General features: G+C 34.9%; 1 protein-coding gene across 5 annotated transcripts in view; it reads right to left on the reverse strand.

Moving 5' to 3' along the window:
* Nucleotides 1-254: 254 nt before the first annotated feature.
* Nucleotides 255-12,572, reverse strand: part of NDUFS1 (NADH:ubiquinone oxidoreductase core subunit S1) — a 29,651-nt gene continuing 17,333 nt past the window's right edge. For all 5 annotated transcript variants that reach the window (XM_007089956.3, XM_007089957.3, XM_007089959.3 and 2 more), the window contains exons 14-19: nucleotides 11,796-11,956; nucleotides 6,831-6,985; nucleotides 4,703-4,878; nucleotides 4,015-4,149; nucleotides 3,841-3,913; nucleotides 255-2,014 (exon numbers count right to left, since the gene is read on the reverse strand). In XM_007089956.3, coding sequence (XP_007090018.1) covers nucleotides 1,923-2,014; nucleotides 3,841-3,913; nucleotides 4,015-4,149; nucleotides 4,703-4,878; nucleotides 6,831-6,985; nucleotides 11,796-11,956 — 792 coding nt within the window. In that variant the 3' untranslated portion in view covers nucleotides 255-1,922. The remainder of the gene's footprint in view (nucleotides 2,015-3,840; nucleotides 3,914-4,014; nucleotides 4,150-4,702; nucleotides 4,879-6,830; nucleotides 6,986-11,795; nucleotides 11,957-12,572) is intronic.

A 12,572-nucleotide genomic window follows, 5' to 3' on the forward strand; every position in this document is an offset into this window, starting at 1 on the left:
TCTTCCTGGATATTTTCAGACTGGTTTCTTCACCCAAAGGGACTTGGCCCTGACCCTTTGTAGACCTTCTCACTGCTGACCCTTTCATTACTTAGAATCATAATTCCATCAGCCAGGTTAGTCTCACCTATATATATTTCTTTTCTATCTGGGAGCTCTTCTTCAGAAAGTCTTTTTTTTCCCTAGCAACCACCCTTAATGTTTATGTCCGCAATAACCTTACTATTAAGCATTACACGATTAATAGGCACTCATCAGACAGACTTGCATGTTTACTTTATGTAAAAACAAGCCAATTTTACAGAGCACTACTTACCCCAGACAGAGTATTCTTTAAAGAATTACAAGTTCAACACGCACTGCCTAGATGGCAGCCCAAGGATTCTGGACCAATTTGGTTATATGTCACCTCTTCTCCACTTGAACACAATGTTCCCTCACCAACAAGCCTATGAAATCTACTAACATTCACTGAAAAGTACTGTGTAAAATACAAAACAGCATATGCCACATATGCCCCCTCGAGGTCAGCTACAGTGCTAAGGGGACAGAAAGGTTGTGCTGAATTCAAAGGCTTTAAGCAAGAATTTGTATAATTTCAGGCAACTTAGAATTTTAAGTACTTTAAGCAAAATACATTTCTTAATGTTTTACTAAAGAAGATAAACAGTTCTGAAAAAGCTCTTACAAGGTGACACATTTTGTACAATTTTTAAAGATAAAGTATCGATGACATATTATTATTTTAAAAATCTTATTGTATCAAGAATATTGCATCCTATAATTGGGCTAAGTCTTTAGTGAAAATAGGAATAAGGATTATAAAACAAAAGGATTCTGACCACAGATTGTGAAAAAAATTTAATAAATTAGATTATCTCCTAGGTTAATTGTAAAATTTTTACTTACTTTTTAACAATGAAAATTATGAAAGCTGTCAGGTTTTCTTCTATTATTAGAATAATTTAGTTCATTTAAGACTACAGATGGTGTTAATATAATGAATATGGAACTTCAATAAAGACCTAAATTATATCTCTTCACTCCTTCACTCTAGTGGTGTATATGTGTGTATAATCTCTTACACAAAGAAAAATGTCACATAAATCACCGTGACACAGAAACAGATTCAAGAGAAAACAGAAAAATGGACTATATATTAAGCTTCTCAATGCTAATTCTTAGAAGTAATAACCTATAGGATCTGTATTAATGGGAGGCAATTATGTGTAGCAGGAAAGAACAATGGGCTTTGGAGTCAGAACTAAGCTTGAGTCCTCGACTTTGCTGTGACATTGGGCAAGCTACCAAATACCCCTAGGCTTCAGTTTCCTCATCTGTAAAATGAGAGAACACTATCTCAGTGAGTTGTAGCAAGGACAAAACAAGACAATACACATAAAACCAGAGTGCTTAGCATACAGAAAAAGCTGAATAATCATGATCTACCATTATTATGATTAATTATAATTATTCAAATACATATCTGATGTAGGATTATATTATATATATATTTTCTATTTACCCAGCTTGACAGAATGCTTAGATCATTAGCACTAGAAAACAGTGGCTCCTAATGGAAGGACCATTTTACAAACATAAACGATCAATGAAAATAAACAAAAACTCCTATTTTAAGGATTTTCTTTATATGTGTCACAAAGATTACCAATGCTTTTATGTGAAAGAGCATCTGTAAATATGTTCATTAAACTATTTAACAATGTTTACATACAACACATAAATGTTTTTGAAACCTCAAAATTCACTAATAACCGCAATATCATTTTCAAATAAGCATGGTACAATCTTAAATATTACATCATTCAGATTATTTTTTAAACAGATAAACCTGTAGGAGATCACTCCAACATAATTGTCCATTAATTATTTGTAACAAAACAGGGTTCCTAGTAGATGTTTCAGCAAATGGATGGCTCCTCTACTGCTTGGGCACCTTCTGTGACAGCTTTGACACATTTGGCCATTGTCTGTGAGGCTCTGCTAATTGAGTCTGAAAGATATTTTAAAAAGTGCATTTTGATAATACAATTTTTAAAAAAGCACACAGTAAAACTTTCTTGTTGCACATATTCAGGAACAACAAAAAAAGACTATAAAACCCTATTGAACTATATGTAATGTGAGAGCAACAAATTCAGAAGTCCCTTATTAGCTAATAAATGTTTTTAACAATTACTCCTAGGAATGATTAAATACTTATATATAAACAGCCATGGAGTGTCTGCGTGGCTCAGTCAGTTAAGTGTCCAACTCTTGATTTTGGCTCAGGTCATAATTTCACGGGTTCATGGGATCCAGCCCCACCATGTCAGGTTCTGTGCTGCCAGCACAAATTGGTATTCATTCTTTCCCTCTCTCTTTCTACTTGTGCATGCTCTCTCTCTCTCAAAATAAGTAAACTTAAAATAATAATAATTATATACACTCATACAATGTGCTAGTATGCAACATTAAAAATATTGTAGAAAATTATTAAAGACAGGTAAAACATGTACAAAATACTATTATTGAAAAAAAGTTTATAAAATAGTATGTATACTAAAATCCACTGAATTGTACACTTTATGAGTGAATGTCATGGTATGTGGATGATATTTCAATAAAGCTGTCAACCCCCCTCCCCCCCCATAAATGAATAATCATATCTTTTGTTTAAATAAATATATGTGTATATCCCTGGATGCCTGACAAAATGTTAAAAAAATAAATATAGTTATTTTTCTGGATAGTGGGATCATAGTAATTGTTTGCTCTTTGGGCTTAAGTATGTATTCTATAACAAACATAACTAAAAAACAATTAACAATAATCTTAGATACAAACTTAAAAAATTAAAAAATACACTATCTGCTTTGATAGAAAATTATTTAAAATCATTTTTAAATTACCTCATAACACAGATATTATATCAGGTGTTATTTTATACCAAATGGAAGATTTGCAGTAAATAAGTTTCAGTAAGTCTGCATTCCTTAAAAACATTCCTAACAATATACATCAGAAGCACTGGTTTTTTTTGTTTGTTTTATTTATTTTTTTATTTTACTTTTGAGAGAGAGAGAGAGACAGCGTGAGCAGGGGCGGTGCAGAGACAGTGGGAGACACAGAATCTGAAGCAGGTTCCAGGCTCTGAGCTGTCAGTCCAGAGCCCGATGCGGGGCTCGAACTCACGAACCATGAGATCACGACCTGAGCCCAACTCAGATGCTTAACCAACTAAGCCACCCTAGAAGCACTGTTTAACATGAGTCACATTCAATGTTTTGATATTTCTACTGTATTTCTCAGAAAAACCTTAGCAATTCTGGCTGTCACTTACAAAAATGCTTCCTAAATTAGTATACAATGATTTTATACACAACAGTAAAATTTTATATTGAAAACATGCTTACATTTCAAAAAAAAAAAAAAAGAGAGAGCGTAAAATCAGATGATACAAATTACATTACTTCTGATGTTTGAAAATTTTCAAAGATTAAATAAAAATATCAAATATTCTTAATAACAGGTTGGAATCTTTTTTTTTTTTTTTGGCATTTATTTATTTTTGAGAGAAACAGACGGAGAGATTGAGCGGGAGAGGGGCAGAGAAAGGGAGACAGAGGATATGAAGTAGGCTCCGCACTATGAGCACAGAGCCCAATATGGGGTTCGAGCTCATGAACCATAAGATCATGACCTAAGCCAAAATCAAGTCAGCCGCTTAACAAACTAAGCCACCCAGGCACCCGAAGACGTTGGAATCACGATGCTAAATTAGGTGATCTTCTACCTTCCCACCTTCTATATTTGGCAGGCATGCTGACAAATGCATACCTGTCATGTAGAAGTCTTTTATTGTTAGCTGAGGTGGAACAAGCGGATCAGCAAGAAGTTGCTGGTTCACTAGCTACAACAACAAGAACAAAAAAGCATGAGATCAATAATAGAATTGAAAACTAACACCAGAGGATACACTAGTATGAAAACTGCATACAGGCAAGTTTTTACCTTGGAGAGCTCATTTGCTTGCTGGAAATAATTGGCTCCTTCGACATCATCATATCGGACAAGATTAGGAGAGACTTCCTCCAATCTGTTCCTTACTTGATCCAGAGTATCATATGGAAGAGTCATACCTGCAATCTATACATATCAGGTCCCCAAAATTGACACAAAGCTTTAGTACTTAAAAATTCAAATCATACATAATTGCAACTATAGTGAAATAATGTTGTACCAATGAAAATTCTATTGGCGTTCATTAGCATGTATATTGTGGTTAAGTGGAGAACACAATGGTCAAAAATTTTAATTCATAAACAGCTATCAGTATGTAATTTCTCTTTAGAAATTAGACTGATTATGAAATAAATCATTAAAGAGATAATGGTATGCTAAATCTGAATGCTTTTGCTAACCTGATACTGATCATAAACAAAATCTACAGACAACTGTGTATAATTTTAAATCTCATGATGCCTTTTTTCTTTTTTACAATAAAAAGAGTTAAAAGCAGTATTTTTAGGCAAAAAATAAGCCAAAAATAAAAACACCAATATCAAATTCCCATTTTCTGAACATATTTTTCCAACAGAGATTATTCAAATCATCTCTGCACTTCAGACTTGGATCCGCTTTGTCTTTGACAAGCTAACAAGTCAAACTTCCCATTAGCAACATCACTAAGAACAAATACCTCAGAGAGGGCTCTTATAATTTTCCAGTCTTCTCTTGCCAAGCCAGGAGGTGTCACTGCTACTCTTGTCTGCTGAGCTCGGCCTTCAGTATTGACATAAGTGGCTGACTTTTCTGTGTAAGCAGCGCCTGGGAGAATAACATCAGCTATTGGAGCTCCAACGTCTCCATGATGTCCTGTGAAAAGACGGAAAATACAAACCATATTTTAGCAAAAAATTGATTAGGTACCATACATGAACCCAGAAGATACCCTTTTGTAAATCCCATTAAGAATTTAAAGTGTTAAAAAACAAAAAATAATTACAAAATTGTTTACCAAATTACAATATACAAAACAATATAAAAATTTTTTGGAATAAAAAGCCCACATTTCAACTCCCTTCCCAAAGAAATTACTGATAAGCATTTGCTATGTATCTTCCCACATAATTTTTTGCAAATACAGAAATACACATAATACCGCACATATATGGGCAACTAGCTATATTATTTCTCTTGATAATTACAAACTAGAAATGCTCAGGTATATGTAAGTGAAATTTGGTAAAGTAGATGGAAATGGTGGAGGAACAAAAATGTAGGACAGGAATGACAGTGATAATACTAAAAACACAATAAACAGAAAACTATACAAAATAGCTTGCTGAAAAACTGAAATAGTATAATGAAAGTTTTAATAGTTTAACAAAACTGTAAGAAAAAAGAACTTGAGTTAAACGAAATATATAAAATATTTAGTCTCATTTTTGTACATACATAGAAAAATACATGAAGCACACATTTCAAAACCATCATCAATGATTATCTCTGGATAGGATTAGGAGATGGATGTAATTTATGTATGTTGCTTTAATTTTAACAAACAAATAATACAAAACATTATATAATGCTTTTTACGTGCCATTGGCAATAAAAAGCCTATTAATAAATTTATGGTGTTTGTGTAAAATGAAGTAGAGAGTTATGTAATACTTTTCCCTGTAAAATATCCAGGAACACTCTGGACTCCATCTATTCCAGGGAAACTTGATTACATTTATGAGTAAGAGTTCAAGAAAATGAGTCAAATACAAAGAAGCCAAAGGAGTACTGTCAAATATATTTCATTAAATGTTCTGTAACATAACACTCATGATTTTTTAAACTTTTTATACTGTTTATATAAAAGTGCTTTCCTCTAATTATATAATAATGGTAAACATTCTTTGAAAAGCAGAATTTTAGTGCTACATAATATTTCACTGTATAAATAAACCATAATTTAACCATTCCTGTTACTGAAACATTTAGGCTTCTTTTAATTTTTTGTTATTAGGTATCATCAGGTAGTAATTTTTTTTAATTTTTTTAAATATTTGTTTATTTTTGAGAGAGAGAGAGAGACAGACAGACAGAGAGAGACAGAGTGAGAACAGGGGAGGGGCAGAGAGAGAGGGAGACACAGAATCCAAAGCAGGCTCCAGGCTCTGAGCTATCCGCATAGAGCCCAATGCAGGGCTTGAACTCATGGAGTGCAAGATCGTGACCTGAGCTGAAGTCCGATGCTTAACCAACTGAGCCACCCAGGACCCTTAAGTAATTTTTTTTAAAGTGATCTCTACACCCAACATAGGGCTTGAACCCATGACCCTGAGATCTAGAGTCAGAAGCTCTACCGAATGAGCTGGCCAGGTGTCCCAGGTAATAATTCTTTTTTTCTCCAGGTAATAATTCTCAATTGCAGTATCAACTATGTAACTAATAAAACCTATGATTTGGTTTTTAAAAAATATTGAGGGGCGTCTAGGTGGCTCAGTCAGTTAAGCATCTGACTTCGGCTCAGGTCAAGATCTCACAGCTCATGGGTTCGAGTCCTGCATAGGGTTCTGTGCTGACAGCTCGGAGCCTGGAGCCTGCTTCGGATTCTGTGTCTCCCTCTCTCTCTGTTCTTCCCCTACTCATACTCTGTTTCTCTCTCTCTCTCAAGAATAAATAAACATTAAAAAAATATATTAAAAAAATATTGGGGCGTGTGTATGTAATTCTTGAACGGAAAATATTCAATCCACTAAATATATTGCCATACAGTTTCTAATCTACACAATATTCAATTCTCTTCTGTTTCTGGTATCACAGATGCTACTTACCTTGATAAATAATGAAACAATCCTTTGGCAAATCCTGTCGAGTGATACAACCTCCATCTGCTCCCAGGAGAAATAGCACTTTGGGAGGGCTTTTACGAATTGCTTCCACCCCAGGTTTATAGCCAAGGTCCAAAGCAGCTACTTGGCTTGCAATCCTGTAAAACAATCAGATTTTTAGCACACCTGCAGTGTTATCATTATAAAAAATCAAATGTGATTCTTGAAATGATACTTAATCTCTTTTCTATTCAATGCTGACAAAGACCTTCCCTTATTTTCTTTACCCATTTTAAATAGATGTCAAAACCAGAAACAGCAGTTTTTTACTGTTTTAAGAATGGCAAAGAAACAAGGTGCTTAGAATTATTAGAATAATTGTGGAAACATTATGCCAATTGAAATTACCCTAAAATTGGTTCTTAGTCAACACAGTAAGCCAAAAACTGTCATTAGATAAAAATTAGACGATTTTGAAAACCGAAAGGGAGAAATTAAAACACTACCCATAAGACTGTAACTTGGAGAAAACTATAATTAGTTCATGGGTGTATGTCCTTATGGAGTTCTTTCTATGAACATATACTACTCTTATAAGCAGAAAATAATCCTTTAAAGAACAAATCTGAAATAACTATACTCTGAACAACTCAGTCTTTGGTCTAATTTGCTAATGTTAACTTTCCTTCTAGAAATAGTAGCCATTCTGAGGACCTACTATATATAAAGCAGATTGGTGTTTTACCTATTTGTTGGGGGAGGAGAGCAGGTCAAACCAACTCCTACCAGATGCTACTACTCTGTCAAACTCTGACTGGATAACGTCAAAAGAATGAAACGTTTTTTAAAAAAGTGTAAGATATATATAACGAAAACTACAGAACAACTTTGAAAGAAATTAAAGACCTTACTAAATGGAAAGACATCCCATGTCCATGGATTAGGAGACTTACTACTGTTAAGACAATACTCACCAATTGAACTTATAGATTCAGTGCAATCCCTATCAAAAATCCCAGCTGAATACTTTACAGAAACTGACAAGCTGATCCTAAAATTCATATGGTTTGCAAAGGATCCAGAATAGCCAAACCTATCATGAAAGTAAACAAAGTTGGAAGACTCCTAATTCCCAATTTCAAAACTAATCCCTGTGCCCCAATAGTATTTTTTTAATGTCTTGATACTTCTCTCTCAAAGATCTGAGCAGAGACTCACATTAACTTATGACAGTCTACCTCATCCTGGAAAAACAAACTCAGTAAGCCTAAGTTTTGCCTTTGCAATAAAAGATACGTCCTAATAAACTAAAATGAACTTTCAAAAAAAAGAAATCTTTTAATAATGAAATGAAAAACAAGGTTAATAAATTAAAAATTACATCAAAGTCAGTGCTCTCTAGAATGAAAACCGACAAAATGATGGAACAAAAAAAGACATTTTCTCTAAGGGTGCCTGGGTAGGTCAGTCGGTTAAGCATCTGACTCTTGGTTTCAGCTCAGGTCATGATCTCACTGTTAGTGACTTTGAGCCTCGTGTCGGGCTCTGTGCTGGCAGTGCAGAGCCTGCTTTGGATTCTCAATCTCCCTCTTTCTACCCCTACCCCACTTGTGTTCTCTCTCTCAAAAGTAAATAAACTTTTTAAAAAATGTTTATTTATTTTTGAGAGAGAAAAAGAGCGCAAATGGGAGAGGGACAGAGAGAGAGGAGACACAGAATCCAAAACTGTCAGCACAGAGCCTGACACAGGGCTCAAACCCACAAACCCCAAGATCATGACTTGAGCTGAAGCCAGCCACTTAGCCAACTGAGCCACCGAGGTGCCCCGATAAATAAACTTTTTCTAAAAAGGCATTTTCTCTAAACCCAGAGAAAAAGGAAATGAGAAAAATTATGAGGGAAAAGAATCAAAAGTCTGAAGGTCACCAATGCATAACAAAAGAAGCTTCTGCATGAGAGCAAGTAACTAAGTAAACCAGTAACTATGATATTCCCAGGCAAAGGTAATGACAGCTGAGTGTCACCACTTATATTCTGGTAGAATTTTCTTTAACATCAAAAATAAGGAACCCTTAAAAATCAAGAACCAAAGGGCAAGCAAGCAGACACGTACACCTACACAAAGTCAGGTCATTCTCAGGGACAAAACTGAGATTACAGGAGATTCTCTTTAAAATGTTAAATGAAATGGTGAAAAATTACTGACTATTAAAGGAAAAAAGACTGTCACCTTTGTACTTAGCCAGGTGTTTATCTGTGAGAAGGAACCAGAAATACATTGTTAGACATTCAGGAATTTTTTTTAAGTTATTAATTTTGGTATCCATTCAGAAACACAAAACTGTATGAATAAGGACATGGATGCAAGGGTGAACTAAAAATAAGAAGTAAAAATTGTGACCAGAAAGGATCCAGAGGTGTTGGTTAAGTGTCCAACTTTGGCTCAGGTCATGATCACGTGGTTTTTGAGTTCGAGCCCCATGTCGGGCTCCGTGCTGACAGTTCAGAGCCTGGAGCCTGCTTCCAAATCTGTGTCTCCCTCTCTCAGCCCCTTGCCCACTCACACTCTGTCTCTCTCTTTCTCTCTCAAAAGTAAATAAACATTTAAAAAAATATATAAAATATAAAGTTTTTCAAAGTGTTTACAAGATTTGCAATGCCAAATCAAACCAATAAAGGAGAAATATAACACTGAAATTAATGTTTTAGAATGTATGAAAATACTTCTAAATGAAAACAATTTGCCTATCATATTTAAAAGTGGTTAGCTTTAATCCTTAAACAAATTTGAAAAGTAATACGTGGGGTGCCTGGGTAGCTTATAGGTTAAGTGTCTGACTCTTGATTTCAGCTTAGGTCAGGATCTCAAGGTCGTGATATCAAGCCCTGGGTTGGGCTCTGCGCTAAGTGTGGAGCCTGCTTGGGATTCTCTCTCTCTCTCACTTTCTCTGATATTGCATTATTTTTAAAGACTAGCGCCTCCCCCCAGATTTAAAAAAAAAAAAAAAAAGCTCAACATGACTCTTCATCAGGTAAATACAAATCAAAACCACAGTAAGATACCACCTCACACTTGTGAGAATGGCTAAAATTTACTACACAAAAAACAAAAGGCGTTGGAAAAGATATGCAGAAAGGGGAACGAACACTCTTGCACTGCTGGCGGTACAGCCACTCTGGATTATAGTACGGAGATCCCTCAAAAAAGCCACTCTGGAGAATAGTACGGAGATCCCTCAAAAAACTAAAAGTAAAACTACCCTACAATCTAGCAATTGCACTATTAAGCATTTACCCAAAGGATAAAAAAAAATACAGATCTGAAGAGGTACATGCACCCCAATGTTTACAGCAGTATTAACAACAATAGCAAAACTATATAGAGAGCCCAGATGTCCATCAGCTCATGAATGGATAAAGAAAATGTGGTGTCAGGGCGTCTGGGTGGCTCAGTCAGTTGAGCATCCGACTTCAGCTCAGGTCATGATCTCGCAGTTTGTGAGTTTGAGCCCCGCATCAGGCTGTGTGCTGACAGCTCAGAGCCTGGAGCCTGCTTCAGATTCTGTGTGTCTCTCTCTCTGCGCCTCCCCACTCACACTCTGTCTCTCTCTCCTTCAAAAATAAATAAACATTAAAAAAAAAAATGTTTTTAAGAAAATGTGGTGTGTGTATGTATGTGTGTATACACACACACACACAACAGAATATTACTCAGCCATCAAAAAGAATGAAATCTTGCCATTTGCAATGACATAGATAGAGCTAGAATATATTATACTAAGCCAGATAAATCAGAGAAAAACGACTATCATATGATTTCATTCATATGTGGAATTTAAGAAACAAAACAGATGAACATATGGGAAGGAGGGAGAAGAGAAGAAAGGGAAATAAACCACAAGAGACTTTTAACAATAGAGAACAAACCAAGGGTTGATGGAGGGAGGTAGGTGGGAGATGGGTTAGATGGGTGATGGGGATTAAGGAAGGTACTTGTGATGAGCACTGGGTGTTGTATGTAAACGATGAATCACTGAATTCTACTTCTGAAACCAATATTGCACTATTAACTAACTCAAATATAAATAATAAAATATAAAATGAAATGAAATGAAATGAAATATTAAACTAGGGGTGTCTGGGTGGCTCAGTCAGTTGAGCATCCGACTCATGATTCTGGCTTAAGTCATGATCCCAAGGTTCTGGGATCAAGCCCCACATCGTGTGGGGAATCAATCTCTCTCTCTCTCTCTCTGCTCCTCTCCCCTGCTCACTCTTGCTCTCTCTTAACGAAAAAAAAAAAAAAGACTAGCATCAATTTACATGTTAATAATAACGAAATAGCTAAAAATTTATACATATTCATGATATTAAACAGCCATTAAAGTTTATAAAAAATTTCTAATTACAGGAGGAAATTTTATCAGGTAATGAAAATTGATCAAAACCAGGTTACAAAACTGTATACACAATATGATTTCAACTATATAACTAGAAAAATATTTACACTGGAAAAAAAGGACCAGAAGTAGCAACAGTAATTATCTGTAAATTGTGGAATAAGGATAATTTCCATTTTTGTATACTTTGTTCTCTTTCCAACTTTCTAAAATAAATTTGCATTATTAATATAGTCAGAAAAAAAACTTTCCTTACATTGAGTTCTCATGTTTACATTTTTATCATTTAATTGAAGTCACAGGACTTGTTGCAATTATTGAACCAAGGTATACTAATAGGGTACAGATTTTCAAAATTTTGTCAGCACTGCTTTTTCAAATATTTTAAATATTATTTATTATCTCAGGTTCTTCTCACACAGAAAATAAAGGTTTTAATCTATTTTGCATCTGCTACAGATGCTGCTAAATATTAAGCTGTTTGCAAGTCTAAATGTGACAATGTAACAGAATACATGTACACAAATTACTTGAATTTTACAGTATATAAAACAATTACTCAACATACCTATGAAGGATATTCATAACTTTCCAATCACTGGTAACACCACTACTCATCCGAATCTTTTGAGCAATGTTGGAAACAGCTGCAAGAATTGCTGCCCCATCATTTCTTTGGAGTGCAGAACTGCCTAAAACCACCATTGGTTTTTTAGCTTCATGTAATACCTATTTAAAAAGAATTTTGATTAAAAAATCTAAACAATCAACTAAATCTAATCAAATTTGCATCTACGATATGTGTGTCAAGTTTTAGTTTCAATGCAGAATGCCTTTGATTTTTACTAATCAACATATAGACATACATCCAACCAGATTTAACCAAAAACATGTTGCCAATGCTACGGTGAAATGGCTAAGTGAGAATCAGATAAAACAGACTTTCTAAAACTAAGTACTGAGAATGAAAGACTTTCCCAAATATCCTTTGGTCAGAATGATTATGGGTATGTCCAAGAAAAACTGGGCAACGTCCCTACAGACATTTAGTTGGTACCATCTAAGAGGAAAAACCACACTCAAGTACCATGCTACAGTCTATCTACCCACCATGCCCCAGACAAGGAGGAAGAGGTAGGGAAAGCAACCATCACTAGGATTACAACGCAGAATAGCTAAGACTTTAAGGGCTCTGCTTCCTGAATGTCAAAACATGAAGGGAAGTGCATGCCAAAAGCAAAGGAAACAACAGATTTGGTGGAGGATAGAAAAATTAAAAGCTGAAGACTATATAGCTCACTCTCCTGTCCACCTTCTACATCATTCCTCAATGAATAAGCGGCCC

The sequence above is a fragment of the Panthera tigris genome, chromosome C1 (assembly GCF_018350195.1).
Source record: "Panthera tigris isolate Pti1 chromosome C1, P.tigris_Pti1_mat1.1, whole genome shotgun sequence".
NCBI classification, from domain to species: domain Eukaryota; kingdom Metazoa; phylum Chordata; class Mammalia; order Carnivora; family Felidae; genus Panthera; species Panthera tigris.